We start from the raw sequence: 26,479 nt of genomic DNA, 5'->3' as shown, positions 1-26,479 counted from the left end.
GATACATATATAATTATATATATGCATATACATATACAATTTTTTTCAATAATATACTAAACTTTTTAATTTCTTTTATAATGTATTGATGCTTATTAAATAAATTTAATAAATAAAATACCTAATTATTGTTTATGTCTTTTTAAAAAGTCAAAAAAAAATTATGATTAATATTTATTACTTTTTCGTTTAAAAAAGCAAATAAATAAACAAAGTCGATGAAGCACCAAGTGATTAATGTGGAAAAGCATATAATAAAAACTTTAAAATTTAATTAAAACTCATAAATCAAATATTATAATTATTTGTATTTAATAAATTTTAAAAATTATCCAAAGACATATATATATATATATATATATATATATATATATATATAATGATTATTTAATTATTTTTAGAAATTAAAAAAGAATAAAATTTCTTATTGCAAAATATTTCAACCATTCAAAATATATCAAAGTTTAAATCTAAGTTTACCTCAAAATTCAGTTGACAATCTTCTTCTTTTTTTGTTGAGATTTGTGCTTTTCAATTGATATATAAATATGATGACTTGAATATGTGTACATATTTTTTGTGAACTTATATTTGAACGAGGATTCTAACATGCAGAGGATCAAGTCTAGAAACCTACTCACCCAAATGCTCCTTGCTTTTCAAAGCACACTCCATACTCTTCAACAACATTCCAATCCCACCCGTTCCAAAATGATTAGGTTCTATTGTTAATCACTCCCACACCACACAATTACTCAACGCTTAGAAAGAAAATGTAAAATACACAGATTATCTCACTGTAGGGAAATAGGAAATCAAGTCATTGAGCTTCAATCTCCATCATCTTCCACTGCACTCCACGAAATTTGAACTGTCATGCATGATCCAACTGGACTTGGTTGTGCATAAGGAAATACGACTTCATGTTCCCCCGCGTGCCCTCCACGATAGTTGAAGGAAAAAAAAGCCAAGAAAATAGAATCAGTTTGTGACGTCGGTCAGAACAACTGTACATGATACAAACTCTCGCCAGAACAATCCACATAGTACAGAATCGCCATTGATTACACAAATAAGAAAAGGGTGCAGAGCAAATAGTCAAGTATAGAAATACGGTACAGATTAATATAACATTTCATCAAATTTCATGAATGATTTTGCCATAACTGCCTATACTAAACTGGCGTAAAAACCCAGGAAATCCAAAATTCAGTATACATGAAGATCGCCGCAATATCCAACACTCTTCGTTCGGATACCCTAAAAAGCATTGCAGAGAGCACCTACGACTCGTGGGTAACTAATCCCTATTTCCCATATAGACAGCTTGAAGATCCAGTGTCATTAACCTAACTTTCCTCTTCCTTGACACCCACTTCACCAAACTTGAACCCTTGTGCCACCAAGATTGTAAAATTATAGAGTAGAGTTGGCACTCCAAGGAGTTAAATCTGCAGGATTCAACAATGAATAAATGAGATAATCGATATTGATGCTTTGAAAAAATTACCACACTTAGAGCTACGCATCACTACAAACAATTTCGAGAATGCATCGAGCTTTCCTGAAAAATAAATTTAAAAGACTTTTTTGTTGTACATAAATAAGTAATTAAAACTAACTAATGTAAAAATAAGTAAACCATGTTAATATACAGAAGAAGACGAAGAAAGCAATAAATCAAAACACCAAAGAAAAACGAATGTCACTAGGGACTCCATCTGAACCAGATGTACAATTTTGAGGTTTAAAACCGTACCTTAAGAAAAAGCGAGTATTGTCACAACAGGCCTGAGAAAGAACTGAAACATCTAAAAAATTCCGATCCGAACTAGTAGTAACTCATCTCTCGCTCATAAATCTACACCATTCCTGAATAGTCTATAGCCGCTTCATCTATTCTCAATTTTTTCAATATTTTTCCTATGCCTCTTCGTGTGAGATTTCTTCAAACCGTTTCATCCATTGATGTGTCTTTATCTCCAAGGTTTTTGGAAAGATTCGACAAACCACCTGCTTGGCACTCATCAGAGCCACTAGAAGGAGATACGGGTGGTGCAGACTGGGCCAGACCACTTTCTTCTTTACATAGAGGACCCGATGCAACATCCGGATCTTCTGCGAGAACTTGACTCAGCTCCTTCAAGGCTACAGCATGCTGCAGCCGTTTCCACTGAAAACCATTTTTCAACTTACTAGATTCCTTTCGCAATGAGCTTGTCAAATTTTGAGTTGGTCGAACTAGTTGCTCACCATCAGATCTACTCTGCAACTGCGATCCCATTGAAGAAGGAAGCTCAACGCTCATCCCTACCACTCCGGTCACATTGCCCTGCAAGTGCCCACTCGATGTACTTTTCTTCATAACGGCTGATGAAATGCCACTCTGATGTTCACTAGATCCAACCGTCCTAAGGACAGAGTCATCCTGCGATCTTGAAATGGATTTGGGAATCATTAGAACCTTGGGAGGCGGAAGCGAAGGTGCTGAAACCATGTCAACACTAGAAGCAATACCCGGACAAATGTCTCCAGTCTGATTCAGTTGAGATTTCTGTCCAGCCCAATTGCCTTGTGCCACAGTACCTTGGTTCCATGCAGCATGACCATTCACTTGTCCTGCAGTGTTGGTCTGTTGGAAGCCAGCACGGTTGCCATCATCGCTAGGTGACACTTGGGCAGAATTGGGCTGCGGTTGCATTTTATGAAACAGCAAATGTGCAATGGAGCGATCGATGGGATTTGTCTGTGTTTCCACCATTGTCATATCCATCCTGTAAAAAACAGTTGACATCGGATCAACTTATAAACGTAATCAGTAGTCCTTGTTTGATTCTCACCAAATTAATGAGCAATATGAGTTTAACTTATAAACGGATCATAAATATGACAATTCATACCTAGACACCCTGCTTAATGATGAAGGGTCGCTGTTGGTAGAAGCTTCGAGACCAGTTGAGGTAGCGTCAGCATCCTGCGAGGCTTGAGAACACTTCGCAGTGTCATCTGCTGTTGCTCTTCCACCTGAAGCCTGCCTCCTCATAGCACTCCTTGCCAAACGATACAAGGCATCCCTTATGCATATCCTAGTTCCAAGTTCCAGATGCTGAGACCAAAAAGAAAACTTGAGGTTAAGTAGAGTCCATTTCTGATTCTACAAGTGATAGAACATCTATCACTAGACCGATTTCAGAATTAGTTAAACATTAAAGGACAGGTACAAAGAAAAACAGAGGACTAACCATGCCTGGAAATTTAGACAGATTTTCTAATCTGAAAAGTGTAGTGCACATACCGTCTTTATGGTATTCTGCAGTTGATCCAATACCGCAGACTCCAAAGACCCTCCTTCGTCATCAGACACACCATCTACAACAGTTTGACCTACTGAAAGAGACGGCTCGGTATCGCTTTCTGTTACTGGCATCTTCGTTTCACTAAGCTTCACACCTACATCCACTTCTTTTGAAGCCACACAAGGAAGCATGGGCGTCACCCCCTTCCTCGGACCACTAGTATCCAGTGGAGCAACCCCTTGAGCAGCAAATTGTTGCCCCTGCTGCTCCACTGCCAATCGTGCATGCATCTGCTGTATTAACTTCAGCTTTTCAATCTTTTCCTGCGGAGTCATGGTTGAAGTACTTGGCGGCGGACGAACTGAAACCTTCCCGGGTGGCCGAAGTTGATGTTGATACGGTGGCAATGGCTGCGGAAAAGCACATGGCTGTGGGTAGCCTACATACAACCCTTGCCCTTGCAATTGGGCAGGACCAGTAGGTGGAGCAACTTGTGGCATCACATGCATAGGACTGTACCCACCGTGCATGTAAGGGGCCCCAGGCCGAAACATTGGCTGCATTGCTGGTGATAGGTTTGATGGATTCACGGGATAACTATGCATGTTCGGGGTAGATGGTTGATTAAGATGGGCTACCTGAGCCGGCATATGCATCGGCATTGGATGCAGCGTCCGTGGACCCCCATAACCTGCACCATGAAAACCCTTGCGGTGGTTGAGCTGCCGCTTACTTCTTTCTTCGAGCCTTTTCCGAGTCACAGCATGTCGTCTCGCCCTTTGTGCCTGGCACAAGCAGGTTTATACGATGTCATTGTTATTTCAGAGAGAGAGTCTGAGGAAGACAAAGTGGTTACACATGACTTAACTCGTCTCTGATATAAAAATCATGCATAGATAGCGTCTAGCTTCACTTCAGAAGCTACAAAGGGAACAGATTCTCTAGAATACAAATTTGAAGTCTAAACACTTACAGAAAGATATCACCGCGAAGCGTAAAGTAAAAACTATGTTGAGAACATCCGTATCAACGCACCTGCGCCACTTTGACTTTTTCTGAATCCGAAACACTGACAGAAGATGGTCCTGACTCATCTTCAGGGGCATCCATTCCCATTGACACATTTTCGGTACTTTCAGACGTAGCCATGCTTCCAGTGAGAACCTCCATCATCTAAATCAACATCAACAACCAAAACAAAAACACCTCATTAACCTACTTGCAAAAATCCACGACCCTCCAGAAGATTTTCGCACAATTTACAAACAGACTCGATAGTGGGGGAATCCGTTGGGGTCAAAATACGCTCTGCAAAAGGGATCACTGACAATCCTTTGAGGTACATAATCAGAAACACACAAAATAAAAGAGGCCTACCTGAGTTTTCTGGGTATCATGGCTACTTCAAAGAGTTCCTGGCACTGACCTCCCAAGACCGAAAACTATCTGAAACCTGACCGACACATACAATCTGACAAAAAGTCACAATCAAATGTAACTTTCAGGATTCATACACATCAACCCTAGGAGAAAACAGATGGTACCCCCCCCCCCTATGTGTTGACCGCTCACTAGAAGATAGATGAAGAGGATAACGAGGACGGTAACTGGAGCTAGTACCTTCGCATCATCTAAGCAATCGCTTGAATTGGCCTGGGCGCCAGAATGCGGATCAGACTGTAGTTCGGCTTGGACATGATTATTGGGCAACCTGCTCTCAAAACTAGTCGCAGGTTGAAATTCAGCTTCTATGAAGGTCGTATTTTGACCAATTCCTCCACATGGTATAGATAGGGGAGCGTTGATAGGAACAAACTCCATTTCCAAGTCAAAAACGTCTACCTTTTCGTTCACACCTGGTCCAGCGTCAATGACTGATGACGACTTAGTCCCCGACAACTCACTCTCCGACTGCAGATCAAGAGGTGATGCTGAATCAGCCCATTGCAAAGTTGCAGGGCTGCAAGACACCCGCCCGAACGTGGATTCTGGATCAGAACTGGGATTTTCAAAAAAATAAAATATTAAAAAGACTAGTGTAAGCGTCACTGGAAAGGGCTGAAAAAAACTGCAATACCAAGCTATAACCCACTTAACATACCCTACTCTAGTCCCAAGGATGGTGCAATCCAACGCAAAGACATTTCCAGGTGACAGCATGAACGCAACACATAAATCACAAGCGTGAATTCCGCTGTGATTAAAGTATGCAAATCAAATGCTCTTAGATTGGAAAGCCGAAGCTTACCTGAGCAAGTTATCGACATCTTCCAAATTGCCAAAACAGCTATCCCAGCTGTAGTCTGCTTTATCATCAACACTGTCACCTCCAAACAATGAAAGGTTGTTTTCCTGAGCATCACAAAGTGAGAAGTGACAACTACTTGTAACAATACTGGAATCGTCCTCCGAAAAGAAGGAATCTGCCATAGAACCCCCTAAACCGCCACCTCCCAGAACTGGCGAGTCGACCTTCATGTCTTCCTTGATGGGAAACTCCACCCACCTGCAAGATCCCCCATAATGCATCGCATTCAGACTCAGAGGCTCAGGATCAAAATCGTCCCATCGACAGGCAGAATACAAGCAAGTTACTATTTTACAGATTCCCAAGCTGGTGACGAAACAAAAGCCGTGCTCGAAGAAATACACAAGTGTTTGCTTCAATACATAAGATGAGTTCAAAATATGTTTACGTACTCAACCTTACAGCTCTTTTGAAAGCCAGCATGTGTCCTCTCTTAATCAGTTACATTGAGACGTCACTAAATGGGCTTGCTAAACCATATAACCCACCCGCCTTGCTTAAGTAAAATCTTTCGGAAGGAACTTGCAATGAAAAATTCACTTCAGGAGCAAGCTTGATGCACGATTCATAATTTACTTCCCACACATCATATATGTGCCACACACACACACACAACGCACGAAGCACGCACAACTCCTTCAGACAGGTAGTAAGAGCCTCGGTTCGCGTACAATGGGCATTGTGTCGAAGGTACACACTATTCGTGAAGATCGAACGATCTGAAATATAGCGTCTTATTGCTATGCTCAGTAGCTGCACGTAGAGCAAATGACTTCAACTAGTACTATTGAAGTAAATAAAAGAATCCAAATCAAGTATTCAAGGATCGGAAACTATCCGTAATTTAATTGCGAATTCTTAAAATCAGGAATGTTTACAATGAACTTTTCCGCTTCAAAAGAACAAATGTACATAAATGGAAGATGTAATTGCAGGTAAAAAATCTATCAAACACTATTTGCGTGATATATGGTCTTCTATTCACAATACCTGTAGAGAAAACTTGCTGCCCGCGTATTATGTAGAATAGCTACACGAAAGAAGCAGATACTGCAGAGCCACCGCCTTAACGAGCGCTTGAATCGCCGTCCACGTTTCAAGCTCCACGACTACGCATCAGGATCATGTCCACCTTCCTTCTGACGAGGCATCTGACGGGATCGAAATAATAATAATAATAATAATAATAATAATTACAGGAATGCGCTTAGCGTTGCCATCCAACGCTGCGGCAGTAGCCGCTTTCTACTACCTGTAAAACCGCCTGTAGGTAGCTGAAGCACCGGGCTCAATGAAGCGGGAGATATGATCTTGAGGTCCTCCAGACATACAAAAGCAATGAATAGGATACATCTCCGAGACTACAACCTCTCTGCATACTTCCTCTCAAGACGGAAACTAAAGCACGAAGGATGAGACGACATTAAAGCTCCCGAAGATTTCAAAGACAACACCGAGCCAAAAATTAACTCTATTCAAGGCACAGAGCACTCTTCTTCCAGCCTACAAAGTGCACTCGCTGATACAGGCCCAGCAAACTAAGACCACACCGAATTGAACCCAAATGGCGCCACTCTTCGCGTAGACACTTCAAACAGTCGCCAAAGGCAACCTTTCCTACCGCACGCTAAGCGTGCTTGGCTCTGCTATCGGTGCAGAGCCGAGAAACCTCGATTTACAAAGTGCACTTGGGACAACTCTCTCAAAGGATTAGGGTTCGAACTGTAGCAAACTCGGCGATGTAGAATCTCGGTGGAATGCAGGAGGTCGACACTACCGCTACAACTGTGACGAGTCTCTGCGAATGGAGTGTGTAGGAGCCTGGCGACGGCATTGAGAACGACAACCAAGCTAGTTTTTCAGGAAGCTGCGAGAACCACAAACTGGCGCCACTAGAGTCCGCACTCTCCGTTCAGAGGGCATGTACATACAAACGAACGAAAGAACGAACGAACGAACGAACGAACGAAAAAAAACGAAAGCGAACGTAGAACGCGGTAATCTGTTCATTCACGTCGTATAAATATTCTTCGTCCGAGTTCCAACTGTTGAGCTCCTTTTAGCTCTCGCCTCAAATGCTCGTCTCGTGTGTAACAGTATATTAAAATAAAACTGAAAAATATATAAAACTGGTGGTGAAATTTCTTCACAGTAAAAATTTTAATGAAAAGGGGTATATAGTGACCACTCATTAAATTTTTGATATGAAATTCATCCGTACTTCACCCGACGTACTCTCTCAATACCACAAAATTACGACTTTTCAACAATTCTTCAACTAGTTTTTTTTTTTAATGGTCGGGTAGAATTCAGCACCACCAAGCAAGTAGTCAGTCGTAAGCAAAGTCAAAGGGAGAGCCAAAGGGAGATGGAAATATGTGGACCACAGAAATTACTTGATATTGGTCATAGGTGTGGTTTCTATTTCCGCGGGTAACAAATGAGGCATCCTTGTTCCCAACGTTCCCAGTGGCCTCTGAGCTTGTGAACTATCGCCAAGTGTGGTGCAGGCTTTGGTGGTAATAATCTAAGGGAGGTGGAGGAGCAGCACCATTCCTCATGTCACCGTGAACTCAGGCCCATATTCAAACTAATACTCTCATCCCACACTAATTAGGAGTGGGAAAAAATCTGTCCCTGTGTTGTGAGCATAAGCGCTCATTTCCAGGCAATCATTCATGATTAAATTTGGACCTGTGTTAGCTTATTGGATCATAGTACTTTCTAGATTTCGTCCACATCTAGAAAAATCTCTAAAAAATTGGACATTTTCCAAATATTTACGATTAGAATTTCTAAGTGGGTGTTTTTTCCACCAGTATTGAAATCGTATTTTTTAAAACTATTCCATTGGTTAATTGAATTTGAAAAAAAAACAAAAAAAAACAAAAAAAAAACAAGTGACAATGAATTTCAACTTTTTTTCACAGCGTTCTGTGTTGTGCACATACTTGTATTTTTACTTATATTTTAAACTAAACTGAACAAATAAAAAGTGAATATTTATTTACTGAGTTCATGTAGGCATTAAAGAAATATATTTTTCTTGATAACGCATATATATACTACATATAATTTAATGTAGTGTAGTTCATCTTCAGTTGATATTGAGAAGTCGAGTTCTGTTGTGCATTGAGGGTACTATTATAATCCTAGTAGTTTCTGTAAGAATCTTGTCTTAGAACCTTGAACTTATTGAAGAAAGTCCTCTAAGAAATACTTTGATACAAAAGAATCATCTCGCACTATTATACTCGCTCCCTTTTTATTTTTAATTTTTTTCAGGGCAAGGGTCCCTCCTTGACCAAGCCCTCCTGTCATACAACATGTGGATGATGATGATCTGTCACGCTGAGTTGGCCCCCACCTCAGAATGAAAGCAATCTCTCTGGATCTCGTAATGTGCTGACCTGGCAATTTCAGGGATGGAGAGGACCATCAGCATCTGCGGGTGTGAAGGAGACCCCCCCCCTTCGAACCAGCAATCTCCACTCTCGCAATCCCACTTTGCCTTCACTGCTTGCCAGTGTGGAGACAAAATTAATGTGGTTGAGTTTGGATGCTTCCAAGGGCAATGAGTCCTGGCTACTCTTGATGAGCTGGACCCTCTGTAATAAAGATTTTGTAATCTTCCTTTTTTAAAAGATTCGCATATAGATTCGTAGATTCTCTGACGATGTGTGCTGCTGTCGAACTCGAAGCTGTGGCTACAGAACTGAGAGGTGGCTTCATACTCTACACACGTATTTCCATCGCTGAGCTCCAACAGCTGCGGCTGTGTCTCTTTAGCTTCAGATCGGGCAGCGACGCATGTGGTTCATTACATAATTGGAATCAAATATATTGTTTTAGAAAAAATATTTTGCTTTTATATATATATATATATATATTTGTTCTAGCTGAAAGGAAAAAATGTGCACACACAAACCCTAAAAATCTGTGCTTCTTGTGTGTCGGATAGAACAAGTCGTTTGGATTGTGTTACCGTAACCTGTTACAACAACTGAATTTCTTCTTGTAGTACATAGCTTTTGAGTTCGTGGGTCGTGTTCGCATGTTCTGTATATATTTTTATTTTAAAATGTATATATTAATGTTTTTGCTAAATTGTTTCTCAGCTAATGTTTCTCTCAGCGCTCGTGATTGAGGGAATTGAAAGATGGGTTCAGTGAACCATTGTCCACTGAGGGGAAAGATGAAAACCGGAAGAAATTTCTGAAGAAATTATCTGGCGTGTGCCGCAAACGAAGGAGATTGTGAGTTTCCAAGCGAGCTGGGATTGGAAACTAGAACAGAGAATCTGGGTGTAGAATCCCACAGGCAGATCTGATGTGAAGCTGTGATTTAATGGAGAGCAATTTTCTTTTTAGTGGTAGGTGATTGGCCGGACGAGGGATCGCGGGGGCAGATATGGTGCTCTCGGCTGCCAGACCTTCCACCGCTCACTGGATACGGTACTGTTAACCCAGAATAGGCAAGCAGTTCCGCACACCCGGCTTCCCAAGCCAAGCGAGCTCCACTCATAACTAGGTGAATGTCAACTCGTTTTCTCAGAATCAGCAACGCCAAATCAGTACAGGGCGTACGTTGCGTATTTATAGTGGCTGCCTACTAATGCGACGTTATTGAGAAGTGGGCCTCTCCATCGCTCTCGTTTTTGTCGATCTCAGCCACCGAAGGGTTCTTCCTTCCCACATCGCCATGTCCACACAGGTTTTCATTCCTGCTCCTCAGGGCCAGGCTTTGCTCCCTCACAACCCAGCCCCCGAAGATAGAAACATGGCGAATGAAATAGAATCTTACAGCACGGTATTACTTGGCAGAGAAGAGATTCGCTGCGAAGCGCTGCGAGCCACTAGTTCACTAAGTGGCTGGCCCATTCCGTCGTTTTTATTCCACTGTGCCACTTGCGTCAGTTGGTGGGGCAGCCAGGCAGGCAGTGGAGCTGGTGCTGCAGCTACGAGGGAGCTGCAACAACACAGGAACAAAGGACCACGAGCACAGTCTCTGTTTGGCCTACGTATTGGTGTCGTACCACGGGCAGGGGCAGCTCAAAACCTTCACCCAATTACTCCACGTTGCTCTATACTATTGGAAGCTATGACAACTTCCTTTAACGGGTCAGAGTAACAAATTTCTCAGTAAGTTAGTGAGTGAATGAATGCTGCAGTCGGGGTGGAGTGCGAGCATGCTTGTGTCCGTCTATAGCCGTCTCGTAGGAGGGGAGGATCGTCGAAGTGGGGACCAGGATGCAGTGGATGGAGGTCTTTTCCCCGCTTCGCTGCCGTCAGTCGAAGCATGGGAGAATAAACGTTCCAACTCTTCCCCCCCCCCCCCCCCACTTCGTCCTCTGCTGTCTTCTCCACATGGGAGGTGGATTTGCAATAAGGTTAGCTGCACGCAGATGTCCACTCGCCCTGCTTTTGCGTGTTCAATGTTGAGGTGCCGCCGCCTCGATTGCATCTTCTTCTGCCGCCCCGCTGTTGATTGCGGTATCAGGATCCGGACGACGACGACTACACTGTGGACCAAACCCTCGGTTCTCGTATTGGATGGAAGGGTTCATTCGCTCACGGGCTCGTTCTTTCATCCAATGACTACAATGTCCTATAATTGTTAGAATCCTTCTTTTGGAATATTTTGCATGATGTAAAGATGTCATCATTGATTTTAGTGACATTTTTAAACGTTTTGTAAAATACTTATGTCACTTTTATGCAAATAATTATATATATATATATATTTTAAAATAATTTTTTTAATTGATTTTTCTTTAAAACATATATGTATGCAAATATTTAAATTATAAAAGAACAAAGTATGTAATAAGCTAAATTTATACATTATAAAAAGTTATATAAAAGTGGTATAATATATGCATCCTATAACGCTCCACTAAACCATCTATATTATATTTAAACTTAAAAATTCACTTGCATCAAATAGATTTCTTATGAAGGTGTTAAAGTCCAAGTCTTATCGTCTATAATATTTTTATACAATCATTCTATTGTTTCTTTCCACTTTTAAGTATCATCGCTTCTTATAGCTTCATCAATAATAATATGTTCTTTAGTGCTTGTATAAAAAACATATGCAATATGAGTTGAAGATAAGAAAGATTTGGAAGGCATCTAAGCGAGTGTTAATTAAACAATTACTTATCTTTGTGCCAGTTCATGTGCTTGTAAATGAGTTAACATAGGAGAAGGTGGAGTTGAAGTTGGAGGTGGAAGTACGATTATATCAGTTCATTAATGACCAAGTACATGAATTTGCAATCAAATCTCTTTTATTAAATATTAAACATTCAATAATAGGACATTATTTGTCATAGATACATTGTATAAGAGACCAAACAAGAAGTTGAATGGAAGAGTTTTAACAAGCAAACTAACAAGAACTTGATTAAATATAATGAATACAAGTTTAATACAAAGAAAAGTAAGCTAGAGCTCCAAGAAATATATTGTCAAAATTGAAGATACTCTGAGCTTCAATTCAAATATATACTAAGTATTATGAAGCTTCTCAAGAAGTTTCTATATTGCTTGAAGATAAATCAACCTTAAGAAGCTCTTTGAGAAATTTCTATGATGTTTAAAGATAAAAACAATTTTAAGAAGCTTCTCAAGCAACTCCTTTAATTTTCTCAGAACTTTTTAGAAATTGTTGGAATATTTTAAAAACCTTGAAGATCTTCTAAAAATCTTTTAGAACCTTCTAAAATATAATAAATTATTTTAAGAATATTTTGTTGCATATCCATAATATCACCTTCTTTTCTAATTCCAAGTTCCACAAAGATTATTGCTTTGATATTTGTTTTCTTTGTTATTTACAACATCTTAGCAATAGCTTCCTAAAAAAGTCATCTTAAAATAGGTTTAGGTTTTTGAAGATAATGTTAATGAAACTCTTATATCTTTAGTAACACATTAACTAAAATCTTTAGCTGTTGGATTTTCATCTTTTAATATACCTAACAAATCAAGCTTTAGATGATAGCCATAATTGAAGTAAAATGGTGTTTGTTGAGTAAAAGTATGAAGATTATTATAATAAGCAAACTTTACTAAATTTAAATATGAGGTCCAATTATCTTACTAATAATTGATGGTATATCACAAACATTGCTCCAAAATTTGATTAATTTTTTTTATTTGACCATCTATTTGAAGGTGGTCAAATACTCTTGCCTCCATATATGTTCTTAATTAAGAGCTATGTGGTGATGTCCTATAGGACCTCCAAAATGTATTGACTTTGCAAGACACATATTTTAACTTGCAAGACAATTTTTTATATGTATGCCACATAATTAACTTGTTCCACAAGCTATCAATATATAATTAGATTATTTATTAAGTTTCTAATCTACCAATCAACTATAAATATATATAAAGTCAAAGCACCATCTATGAAGCTTTTAAGAAGTTTTTCTAGAAAATATTATGAAATAAATCTACTTTATTTATTTCTATTTAATCATATAGATAAATATATATATATATATATATATATTTGTGAAATTATCTTCCTTTCTAGAAACAAGTTCAACAAGGAGCGGGCATAATCTTTTATGGATCTTGCAATTCATCATCTTGATTTTAATAAATGTTGCCGATGAAAAGCCTAAACCTTCTTTGTTATATTTGCAAGATTCTTTGCTAATTCCTATATGCATTCACTTATATCATATGTATGCCTATAAATAAGATATTTTAATTTATTTTGCTATTTTCTTGAATCTAAGACTTCTTCTACCTTGAACTCTTTATAGTTATCCACTTTTATAGGAAGAGGTGGCATTTGTCATCTTTCCAAGATATTCATTATTTTGTATGGTTTAAGAAAAGACACATGGAATAGGAGATGGATTTTTATAGACTTTGATAGATGTAATTGATAAGTAATAAGATTGACTTGTTGACAAATAAGAAAAGGTCAAAGCTTATAATAATTCAACTTGTCACAAAAATAAGTAATCTTGATATTGTGACAAAATAACTATACCTTATCAACTACAACAAATTATGGTTGTTCCTTGCAATAGGCATCTGCATATTGTGTCAGCATATTGCAATAGGCATCTGCATATAGATCTTTTGTCGTTCTTGATTTTTTTTTTTTAACTATGCTTTTATTGTTGTATGTAGCTTTAACAAAAAAATTGTCAAGTCTTTTGTCGCAAGGTTATCAATTTTTTAAAAATCAAAAGTATTAAGTTGTAGATGATAACTATAATTGATAAAGAAAGGTATTTATTGAATACAAGAATATATACTATTATTGTATGCAAACTCTACCAATGGGAAAAGAATTGTCCAATCATCTTGATGATACTTGATGGTACACATCAAATATTGTCCCAAAATTTGATTTACGAGTTTTGTTTATCCATCAATTTTAAGATAAAAAGTCAAAGAGAGTTTTATGTTTACTTTTAAAATCTTGAAAAGAATTCTTCAAAATCTTGATACGAATTGAGCTCATCTATCTGATATAATATCTTTGAATAATTCATGATAGTAATAGATATTGTCTAGAAAAAACTTGATCATTTCTTTACTTCTGACATATTTTGTACATGGTACAAAATATGCCATTTTGGTAAAATAATCACTATCACAAATATAGAATCATACAAACTTAACATTAAAAGTTCTATGATAAAAGCTATAGAAATAAAAAAAAAAAATTATGATTATTTCAGAATAATAATGGCTGAAAAAGTCCATAAAGTTGATGATGAAGAATTTTTGAACTTGAACAAATATCACATGAATATACAAAGTCTTTAATTGCCTTTTACATTTGAGGCCACAAAAAATCTCTTGATATTAGTTTCAAAATCTTATTATATCCAAAATGTCCAACTGTTGGAAAGTCATGATAAGCTTAAAAAATATGTAACTGTACTTTGCTTTTTAGAATATATAATCGTCCTTCAAAATATAGTAGATTATTCTTAAACTTGAACTTGAAAATATCATAAGACTTAGAAGAATTTTTCTTGATATCATGAACAAGAAGATCAAAGGACATACTTGATTGAATTTACTTGACAAAGGTTGAATCAACAATTAATATTGATTTTATTACTCAAAGATGAAAATAATCTTGCTTCAAGAGAATTGTTCTTTGTTGATCAAAAGTTGTGTCTTCTTCTTTTGGTATAAGTTAAGAATGTCTAAAAAAGACAACTAACAAACCTTATTATTTTTTGTATCAATAAATAAACTTGAAATCAAATCTTGATAAAAACATGCTCTAATAGGCTTAGTAACAATTTAAAACATGTGTTCACATGAAGTACTCAAGGTTCTTATAATTTATATATATAGTGGCTGAATAAAAAGCATTTTAAAATAATGATGCCATTCTTGAAATGAATCCATAATTGCATTTTTTTTTTGTTATAGATCTTACAATTAATCTTCGCCATTAAAAATTTCTTAGAATGAAAAGCTACCAGGTAGAGCTTATTATCTACTCCTATTTGTGACAAAATGGCACCTATAACAAAGTTTGATGCATTTTTTTCCATGAAGGATCCTTTGAAAAAATTAACACAATATAAGATTATTACAAAAATAAATGTTGTCTTCAAAGCTTCAAAAAATGCTTCAGCTTCTTTACTCCACTCAATTTGTCTTTACATATCGTACATGTAAGAGAGGTTGCAACTTGAAAAAAATTCTTGATGAAGATTTGATAATATTTGTCAAATTCTAAAAAATATTGTATAATTTTGACTATTTTTGAAATCCTCCAATCTATGATAGTTTGAATCTTCTTAGGATCTATCATAAGACCATCATTTGAAATGATATATCATAAGAAGTCAACTTGAGTAATATGAAATATACACTTTTCTATCTTGGCATATAATCTTGTATCTTTTAGTTTTTATAACACACAATGAACATAAAATTTATGCTCTTTTGTATTCTTAGAATATATCAAGATGTTATTTAAATAATAGACAACTAAATTATCAAGAAATTTACAAAAAAAATAATTTTTTAAATGTTGAAAATCAATTGGTGTATTTATGAATTCAAAAGGCATGTCATTATATTCAAAATATCCATATTTGATCCGAAACATAGTTTATTTATTTATTTATTTCTTTAATGCACACCAAATTATATATTCTTTATAGATCTATTTTGAATAGATCTATGTTTGATTTATTTAATCAAGAAGTCCTAAAATCAAAGATAGAAGATATCTATTCTTAATAGTGATTTTATTGAGTCTTTGATAATCTATACATATGCACAAAGTTCAATTTTTTTATTTTTATTTTTATTTTTTTCATAAATATGTTTAGAGTCTTAGTTAAAAATTTAAAATGGCATATGAAGTTCTTAGAATTTTTTTTATTAATGTATTCTTTGAGTACACTCAACTTGTTTTGTGATAGGCTATAAATTGGTCCAAATAGTGGTTGAATTCTTTCTTAAAGATTAATAGAACATTCATAAAGTCAAGGCTTTGAAAGAATATTTGCACTCTTCTTTTCAAAGTCGTCTTGATAATCTTAGTATTGGCTTGGAATGCTACTTGAAATCTTTCTTTTATCAACAATAGGTGTGGCATTGTTGTGTTGTAATATGACCATATGGTGAAAGATGTTAATATGGATCTTATTATAGAAGAGCCAAGTTAAAAGAAAAAGTAAAAAAATATGGATAAAAGAAAGGAAGGTAGTAAAACTTTTAATAGTAATGTTGTCTTTTAGAAAAAATAGCTTCTACTTACTTTGTAGGGCCAAAAATAAAGCAAAATAAGGTAGATTGGAAAAATAAATGATATAAACATCTTTAAGAGGAAGTTAAGAATAAATTTTAGTAAAAATTACCTAGAAAAACTATACATTGATACCCAAGAAGAGTCAGTTAACAACCTGGGTCTAAATCAGACCCTGAGGCACAAAAACGAGTACCTACGGCAACTTGGAGGTTCTTTTGCAAATCAAAGAGTGGGGTTTGATAGCAGATTGGATAAAGTTTTTATGAGCATTGTTTTTAGGCGATTTAGAGTTGTTATGACTTTGTAAGAGCTTTACAAAGTCAAGATTATTTTTGGATGACTTGAGTTTTGTAAAATAAAATAGGGTTGATATTTCTAGTGATTTCAAGAGCTTTGTAATAGATCTACAGGTGAAATTTTGTGGATTAATGTTTATAGTTGTGCTTAATATGTGTTGTGAATCTTAGCTCAATCTAACAGCTGAATTGAGGATTATTGAAGTTTAAAAGAGTCAAGTTTAAGTGAAAGTAGGATTTTAGGTCTAGTTGAATTGGAGTGAAATTTATGTGAGAAGATATTAGACTTGTTTTTCTATGTGTATAAGGATTTTGATATCAATCAAATAGTCAAAAAGAGAGATATTGGCTTTGAGAGATTGGCATTAAGATTGGAGAAGGAGATCAGCTAATACCCGAGCACATTTTTGAGATTATCGTCTATTTAATAATTTGGATTCTTTTCAAAATTTTTGTACTTGTTTTCAACTTAGTTTTTAAGAAGTTTGTAAAATTTGAATTAAGATCAATGGTTCATTCATTAGTTATTGAGGTTTAAATTTGTTGTAGAAATTACTAGGATTTGGTTAGGATTTGATTTAGGCTTAGGATTTGGTTAGGATTTGATTTAGGTTTAGGATTTGATTAGCATTTGGTTTAGGGTTTAGAATTAGGATTAGAATTTGGTTAGGATTAGGATTTGGTTAGGGTTTGGTTAGGCTTTGATTTAGGATTAGGATTTAGTTTAAGATTTATGATTTGGTTAGGATTTGATTTAGGGTTTAGGGTTTGGTTCAAGGTTTAAGGTTTGGTTAGGATTTGATTAGGATTTGATTTAGGATATAGGATTTTATTTGAGTTTCTTTAGGATTCACTATTTAGTTAGTTTTTGGCCTAAAGTTTGAATGAAGTCCAATAAGATTTCAACTAGGATTAAATTGAGATTAAATTGAATTGTATTTGAAATATGTTTGTAATCATTCTAATATTTCTTTGAGATTTCTTATTGTTTCTTTGGAATTTCCTTGAGGTTTCTTTAAATTTGATTAAAGCTTATTTAGCATTGTTAGTATTCTATTAAAATTAGGATTTTGTTGTTGCAATTTCCATTCTACCTTCCACAGCCAGGTGCCTAGAGAATTCTCAAGCAAGACTTCACGTATTACAATAACATATATAACAAAAATTGATCTTTCTTTTATACAATACATGAAAATTCTCACACCTATCAACAATAGTTTGGATGTATTGGTCTTATGGATTTTAACTTGCCTAGCAAAATCTTAGGCTAAATTAAAGAAAAAATTAGGATTATAAGAAATCTACTCTATTTAGGAATTATATCTTTTTAATAATAATAATCTTAAAATAATTGAATTAAAAAAATCTAATTATATTAAATATTACTAAATTATTATGATTACTAATTGCTACTTTTATAGAAATAGTTTTATCTGTAATATCTCCAAAAGACAATGAATGACCATTCATTACTTCTACATGCACAAGTTTGATTTTCTTAAGTAAAGATATATTTTATTTTTGACAAAGTCTTTGTCTATAAAACAAATTGAGGTTCTTGAATCCAAAAAAGCTAAGACTTTGTGATTTTTTGGTCTTAAAAAAACTTCTATTGTAAAACAAGATAAAAGATTTGAGAAGAGAATATGACTTTTACTAAGAATTGCATAAGATTCCAATTGCATAGTCTTTATTGTAGTTGAAGGGACTCGTTTTTTTATTACATTATCTTCTTTGGCAACCATGCTCCTTATTTTGTGATTGTATTGCTTCTTTGAACTATGTTGAATAATATGCTTGGATTCTCTAAAATATAGGTACAAATCTTTTTGATGACAATATATATATATATATATATATATATATATATATATATTTATTTATTTATTTTTTTACTCAGTAAGAAATTTAAAATGTACCATATCAATTTGTATTGATTCTGGTCTTAATGAATAAGTTTTTGAAAACTTAAGAGTCATCACTACTTGACTTGTTCCTCTTTAATCAAATCTTTATTCTTAATACCTTTCAAATAATGAATCATTGCATGCAATGGATTGAATAATAAATTATTTCAAATATTTTGTTTTTAGCATTATCAATAACAAATCTTAGACATTGTCTTTCAATTCATATTAAAATAAATTGATAAGGACTTTATCATTTCAATCCATATTACAAACAAGGTTTTGAAATTTAGCAGCATATATGATAGCTAACCATGATTTTTGTCGAAAAGATAAGAGCTTGGTCTTTCTTATTCTTTCTTAATTACTTTCTTCAAATGTAATTGTAAATACTTTTAAGAATGAATTTAAATCATAAAAGAGTTATGAATCTTTTAGTATCAAAAATACAAACCAAGAAAGAACACTTTTAGATAGAAGTGCACCTATGAATCAAACTTGAGTAAATTGAGTAAGACACTAGAAGATATGCAATTTGAGGTAGAACTTGACCTATTGCAAAAATCCTCAAAATTTTGATCTTATTCCATTAAAATTTTCAAGCATATTAATTTTTATCTCTATTGTTCTTATAGAAGCAAAAATTTCTAGATTTGGTTGTAAAATTAATCTACTTGCTTCTTTCAATTGCACAACTTCTTGACGCAAACTTTGAATTTCTTCTATAGGCATAGGATTAGTGTTTCCTTGATTGATATTGGTTATGCATGAAATTTCCATTCTAAGAGTGTTGATAAGTTTGTGAAGATTTGCAAATCTATTTTCACTTTTATCAAGTATAATATCCATAATTTTTCTTTTTTATTTCAAAAAACTTGACAAATCTACAAGTTAAATTAGAAAAAGATAATCTGCAACTTCTAATATCAAATGAAAATTTCTACAAAGAGAGATAATGTATTTTCTTTAAGGAAAAAATAAGTATTAAAAAACTAAGCAATTTGTTTAAAGGAAGATAATCCGCAACATTCAAAACACAACAATAGAAGTATGGAAATCTACTCACTTTTAAAATAAGATAAGAACAATGAATTAGGATTCTTGTCAAACTATCAAAGACATCAATTTCAAAGATTTGTTTTTCAATACACTCTTACATCACTCAAAGGGATTTAAAAATCACTCAAAAATGATATAGTATTAAATTAGAATGACTATTGACAAAGAAAAAAAGACTACAAAGTCTTAAAATAAGACTAAAAATTAGAAAGACATTGACAAGAGTGAAGAATGATTCACTCTTGCCTCCATATATACTCTTAACTAAGAGTTACATGGTAATATCCTATAAAACCTCCAAAACATGTTGACTCAACAAAACACATATTTTAACTTGCAAGGCAAGTTTTCTATATGTGCGCCACATAATAAGCTTATTCCATAAGTTATCAATATATGATTAATTTATTGACCAAGTTTCTAGCCTACTAATCAACTACAAACACATGTAAAGTCAAAGTAGTATCTATGAAGCTTTTGAAAAACTTTTCTATAAAATATTATGAAATTAATCTACTTTTATTTACTTCTATTTAATCATAGATGTAAATATTAGAATAAATATGTGTATCTATGACAATTTCTTGTTATTAAGGTGTTGATTGATATTATAAATTAAGGAGTCCTTAGTTAACTCTATACAAATTTATTCAAAAACACTTGAATCAATGGATGTAATCATAGGAGTAGCACAAAGACAAAATTATTTTTGCTTCAAGAGAGTCATATATTGTTGATTGAATGCTATTTCTCTAAGCTTTGAAGTAAGATATGATCTCTTTGATAAAGCATCTGATAATCTTTGATGCTTTTTTGGTCAATATGTAATCAAAAAATATAAATAAAATAATGACATATTTCAATGAACTTGGCAACAATTCAAAATTTGACCTAATATAAAATATTCCAAATTTTTGTGATTTATATATACAATTTCAATATCTATAGTACCTTCTAAAAAATCATGTCATTCTCAAAAAGAACCTATAATTGCAAGAAGCTCTTTTTAGTGAATCTTATAATTGATCTCAATAGTTAAAATATTTTTAGAATAGAACAAAAGTAGATGGAACTTTTCATCTTTTTTTATTTTTCATAGTACAACTTTTAATACAAAGTAAAAAATATCAATATCCAAATAGAAGGCCTTTGTGAAATCTAGATGTAATAAAGTTTGAATTGTAATAAAAGTTGCATTCAAATCTTTAAAAGCTTTTTGTGCGTGAGGTCTCTATTCTAATTTATCTTTGAATGCCAGCTCAATAAGAGAAGCAACAACTTAAGAATAATTCTTGATAAATATTTGTTAGAAATTAGCAAAATCAAAGAAATATGTACATCTCATACTGTCTTTGTAGTTACTCATTTTGTTACAGCTTGAAATTTCTTTGCATCTATCAATAAGCCTTCATTGAATATAACATATTCAAAAAAATCTATTTTTGATTGATAGAATATTTATTTTTCTAATTTGGAATATAATCTTACATCTCATAATTTTTGCAAGACTAATATCACATATTTTTTATATTTTTCAAGAATCTTAGAGTAGATTAAGATATCATCAAGATAACAAATAACAAATTTATCAAAAAATTCTTAAAAAATATCATTCATCAAATGATAAAATATAGCTAGAGCATTTATCAATCTAAAAGGCATGATATTATATTCAAAATATCCATACTTTATCCAAAATTCTATCTTCTATTCATCTCTATCCTTAACCTGTACCAAATTATACGCTCTACGTGGTGTAGATCTTAGCTTGATTGAGTTGCTGCAAAAGCCTTGATATCAATAATAATGGATAAAGATTTTTTACTATTATTTTATTGAATCAATGATAATTAATATATATATTTATAAAGATCCATCTTTTTTCTTTATAAAAAGTATTGATACATCTATTAGAAATTTTAAATACCAAATAAAGTTCTTTGTAAGATTTTTATTGATATATTCCTTCAATACCAAAAGCTTATTCTATAATAGGTTGTAGATTGGATCAAATGGTAGTTGAGTCCCTTGTTGAAGATCAATAGCACAATCATACAACCAATACTTTAGCAATATGTAAGCATATTTCTTTTTGAAGTTATCTTGATTTTTTTTTTTTTTTTTTTTTTTTTTTTTTTTACTACTTTGAAATAGCTACTAGTAAGCTTGCTTCTTCATAAGCTAGAATTGCCTAAATAATAAATGGAATTTTTTCTTAGCCATCTTTATAAAAGTATTTACTTCCAAAAATAAGAACTTTGTTTTTTATGACTTTTTGATAGGTTTTGTCCAAAGAAATTATATAGAAAATTTAATCTTATAAAACTTCCAATTTATAAATGGATTATATTTTTTTAACCACAAAAGTTATAAAATGATAGAATTAGATATAATTTTAATAATATTGAATACTATTTTGTTATTATGGCTATCAAATGATATTTCTAGTAGTATAAGCTTATGAATAATATTGCTTGAAGATAAAGGTCGATCATCTATTATTTATACATATATAGGTTTTAACTTTTGTATTAAAAGAATTTTATGAAGTTTGAAAAAATCTTCATCTAAAATACAAGCAAATATTCATGAATCTAATGATGCATTTGTTTGAAGTTTTTGTAGGCCAAAAAATAAAAATATAATAAAACAAAAAGCAAGCCGGATAGCAAGTTAGGAACCATAATAAATTTGAGGTGTCAAAATGTCTAGCCACACAATCACTATTGTAGCTGAGTCTTTTTGTTTTCCTGAATGATTATACTCTTAATCCTAGTTCTATGTTTTTTTTTTGGATAATTCTTAGATTTGTGACCATTGCCACCATAATATAAGTATAGGCCTTATTAAAATCGATTCTTCTTTTCTTCTATTATAAGAAGTTTAAACCTTAGTACATTAATTTGCATATTCTTGGCTTTGGAGTATAAAAGTAATATATTTGTTGAAGTAGTAGAATAAAAATTTCAAGTATATTGCTTTGTTAAAGTCTACAAGTATTGATCTTGATGGTATTAAAATAATTGATTATTACACATCACAACTTAGCTGATAGTTTTATTGAATGCTTGAAAATCAAGTAATAATAATAATAATAAGTCCTTTACATCATTCTTTAATCCTCAATAAAATTGGCTCATATGAGATTGCTCATCCCAATTGATATCATAAGCCAATTGTTTAAAATTAAATGTATGAATTGTTGGAGAGCGTGATCCTTGATGTAATGAGTAAATTTTTATTGTTGCTCATTGAGCCTTATCATATTTTCCAAATACCTCTACAAATGCTTCTAAGAAAGCTTTAAAGTTGGTCAAGATTACACATCTCTTCTTAAATAAACAATCAAACTAAGATAATACTTGTCATATGAGCAAAGTTTCAATTGAATCAATTCATGACTCTTTTGCTAGATAGCGCTCAAGTTATAAAAAAGTTATCAATCAAATTTGGTTAACAAATCTTTAAAACTTTGAGCATATGCTATCAAATATTTTTGGAAGACTAATTTGAAGCTCCTTATATTATTGAATAGGTGAATTTTTTTGTTGAGGTATATGTACCACTGCCTCTTTGGATGTAAAAGCTTGAAAAAGTAATTGCATTTCAAGTTGATTTACTTCAAGTCTTGCATCACCATGAAATCTTACAACAAATTTTTTAATTTCAATAATTTTATGAACTAAAATATTTAGTATATTTATAATAATATCTAATTTGGACTTGAAAGATTCAATCATATTAACATCTTTATCTCTAGCTATCTTAAAGAAAAATAAATGAATTTCTAAAATAATATTAATTTACATAAGGATATTCTGCAACCTCTTAAGCCTTTAGATGCCTTCAAAAAGAAAATAAATCCACTTTCTATAAAAAATGATCAAATTCTAGTATTAATAACAAGGCAATCTTAAAAAATTATCACAAATACACTATATAAGAGATCAAACAAGAAGTTGAAGGAAAGAATTTCAATAAAAAAAACTAACAAGAATTTGATTAAATTTAATGAGTACAAGATCAATACCAAGAGAGGTGAACTAGAGCTCTAAGAAATGTGTTGTCAAGACTAAAGATATCCTCAACATCAAGTCTAATATATACTAGATATTAGGAAGCTTCTCAAGAAGTTTTCATATTGCTTGAAAATAAAGCAATCTTAAGAAGCTCCTTGAGAAGTTTTTATGTTGCTTAAAGATGAAGCAATTGTAGGAAGCTTCTTGAAAAGTTTCCATGTTACTTGATGATGAAGCAATCCTACGAAGCTTCTAAAGCAATTTTGTTAATCCTATTAGAACTTTGTAGAATTTTAAAAAATATTCTAAAAATATTCTAAGAATATTTTTTAAATCTTCTAGAATTTAATAGAATATTCTAAAAATATTTTCAATTTTTTTTTTTTGAATATCCATAATATTTTTGATTGTTGCCACTATCTAAATCTCTCTCTACATCTTCACTTTTACTTTCAAAATTATATATAAAATCTATAGACTTAATTTTAACTACTATTTGCTAAAATTTGTTATTAAAAAATTTCTAAAGTTCCTTCCATTTGCTTACTACTCTCACATTTAGCAAACTTAATATTACGTCTTTTAATAATTAAATAATTTTTAATATTATAAAGATGATAATACTTAGTATCTTAAATATAGCTGCAAAAAATATATTTTTTATTTTTAGGATCAAATTTTGTATATTTTTTATCTGAAACATGAATATAGATATTTGTTAAGGACATGAATTTTAAAGAACTAAAAGATCAATACACTCTTGTTTAAAAAGTTGCTCAAAAAGGTTGAAGAATCATTCAAAGATGGTATAATATTAAAATAAAATAGCTATTGTCAAAGACAAAAAGACTAAGAAGTCTTCAACGAAGACTAATGACTAAAAAGACATTGACAAGAGTGAAAAAGGCTTCATTCTTGCCTCCATATATATTATCTAACTAAAAGTTATGTGGCAATATTCTATAGGACTTCCAATATGTGTTGACTTTGCAAAACACATATCTTAACTTATAAGGCAAGTTTTTTATATGAGCGCCACATAGTTATATTGTTTCACAAGCTACCAACATGTGTGACATATGGTTAATTTTTTGATCAAGTTTTTAACCTACCAATCAACTACAAATATGTATAAATCCAAAATTGTATCTATGAAGCTTCTAAAAAGCTTCTTTAGAAGATATTATGAAATTAATTTATTTTTACTTAATTTTATCTAATCATATAGGTAATTATTAGAATAAATATATATATTTGTGATAAAATCATATTTAAATACGTGAAGGTATTGAACTAAAGGTTTTATAGCAGATTATATTTCTTTGGGTGTTTTCTCTTCCACAATTGTAGTAGGAGCTTAATTAAAAACATATGTTATTGTATTAATAACTTTTATCTAAAATACATTAGAAAGCTGCCTATGCTACAATATGCACCTTACACTTTTAAATAGTATTTTATTTTTGTGCTCTGCAACTTTATTTTGCTGAGGTATATAAGGCGTAGAAATTGTTTGTTCAATTCCATTTTTTTCACATAATTATTTTAAAATTTTGAATGTTTATTTGCCACTATTATCATTATGTAATTTTTGAATCTCTAAATTAGTTTGTTTTCAACAAGAGCCTTAATATATTTTTTTTGAATTTATCTAAAATTGTAGACTTTTTATTGATGAAGTTCACAAAAAACTTTCTTAACAAATCATCAATATAACTAAAAAAATATTTTATTTCTCTATGTAATATAGTTCTTGTAGAATCATTTACATTAAAATGTATCAATTTCTAAAGTTTTGTTACACAAGTACCACCTTACATTGGAAAAATATTACAATGTTCTTTATCATAAATACATCTTTTGCAAAACTCTAACTTTGAGTACTTGCTTAGATTCAAATGCATAATCATATTATTAATATGAAATATCTTTAAGCTGAAAATGCCAAGATGACTAAATTGTTGATGCTATAAATAAGCTTTATTCAAACTATGCTTCACTTCAAAAATAAGTGAAGTTTTCTTCTCCTCAAAAGTAATTAACCACTTGTATAAGTTGTCTAATGTAATACCTTTGATGATTGTATTGTTGCACTTCATAAAACAAGTATCTATTTTGGATCTCACTTCATGTCCTTGATTTGTCATTTGACTAATTAATAGTAAATTCTTTGTAAGTCCTTATATATGCGAAATTTCATTCAAAACTTTTTTAATATTATTTGAAAATTTAAAAGAAATATTATTATTTCTTTTCATGATAAATCATGTATCGTCTCCTAAATATATCTTAGGACCAGATGAAAGATTCTTATAATTTAAAAATTAACTTCAATTTCTTATTACTTGCTGTGAAGCACCTAAGTTAATATACTACTCTTTATGATTCATTGTAATATATAATATAGCTACAAACATAAATTCACCATTTGTACTAAAATCCTTCTTATCTATTGTATTAGCTTTTTGCTTTTGTAAAGTCTTCTTCAACTTTCTTGACTTTTTGTCCTTCTCTTTGATTCAATATACTTTCTTATAGTATTCTTTCTTGCCACAATACCTACATTTGGCATTCTTGTTATGGTCATGTAAATGTCTATTTTTATTATGATTATAAGAATGTGACTTGGATTTGTTACTTACTACTAATGCCACTTCTAAGGTTAATCCTATATCTTTGTTGTGTAACTCTTATTGTAATATCTAAGTTATGACCATTTGCAATGTCAATTTAGTTAGAAGTCTCATTTCTAATGTCACTTCTAATGTATAGAATGATTTCAAAAGATTCTCTAATATTACCATGACAAGGTTTGTGTTAAAATTGTTTTTTC

General features: G+C 32.5%; 1 protein-coding gene across 5 annotated transcripts; it reads right to left on the bottom strand.

Annotated features, from left to right (window-relative positions):
- Positions 1–1,103: 1,103 nt before the first annotated feature.
- On the bottom strand, positions 1,104–7,504 carry LOC112280178 (uncharacterized). 5 transcript variants are annotated; one of them, XM_024515345.3, is made up of 9 exons: positions 6,595–7,504; positions 6,002–6,323; positions 5,545–5,802; positions 4,917–5,256; positions 4,332–4,469; positions 3,296–4,081; positions 2,901–3,106; positions 1,760–2,774; positions 1,104–1,451 (listed from the first exon to the last, which is right to left on the bottom strand). In XM_024515345.3, exons 2-8 carry the CDS (start codon positions 6,025–6,027, stop codon positions 1,949–1,951), a joined length of 2,580 nt encoding a protein of 859 aa, XP_024371113.1. In that variant the 5' UTR covers positions 6,028–6,323; positions 6,595–7,504; the 3' UTR covers positions 1,104–1,451; positions 1,760–1,948. The 5 variants fall into 5 exon arrangements, with proteins under 5 accessions (XP_024371113.1, XP_024371114.1, XP_090104639.1 ...); XM_024515346.3 differs by lacking the exon at positions 6,002–6,323 and having other exon boundaries at positions 4,917–5,295; XM_090248513.1 differs by lacking the exon at positions 6,002–6,323.
- Between the last annotated feature and the right edge of the window lie 18,975 nt (positions 7,505–26,479).

This window comes from Physcomitrium patens, chromosome 3, assembly GCF_059467195.1.
Source record: "Physcomitrium patens ecotype Gransden chromosome 3, ASM5946719v1, whole genome shotgun sequence".
Classification (NCBI taxonomy): domain Eukaryota; kingdom Viridiplantae; phylum Streptophyta; class Bryopsida; order Funariales; family Funariaceae; genus Physcomitrium; species Physcomitrium patens.
Note: the sequence above shows the minus strand (reverse complement) of the source record. Positions and strands in the feature narration are given on the sequence as shown.

Bases quoted from the DNA above. Each gene is read 5' to 3' on its own strand.
- LOC112280178 (XM_024515344.3), bottom strand. From the start codon at position 6,027: ATGCTGGCTTTCAAAAGAGCTGTAAG. The intron at 4,082-4,331 runs GTGCGTTGATAC...TGCTTGTGCCAG, and splicing joins AAAAAGTCAAAGTGGCGCAG to GCACAAAGGGCGAGACGACA. The intron at 2,775-2,900 runs GTATGAATTGTC...TGTTTTTTACAG, and splicing joins TCATTAAGCAGGGTGTCTAG to GATGGATATGACAATGGTGG.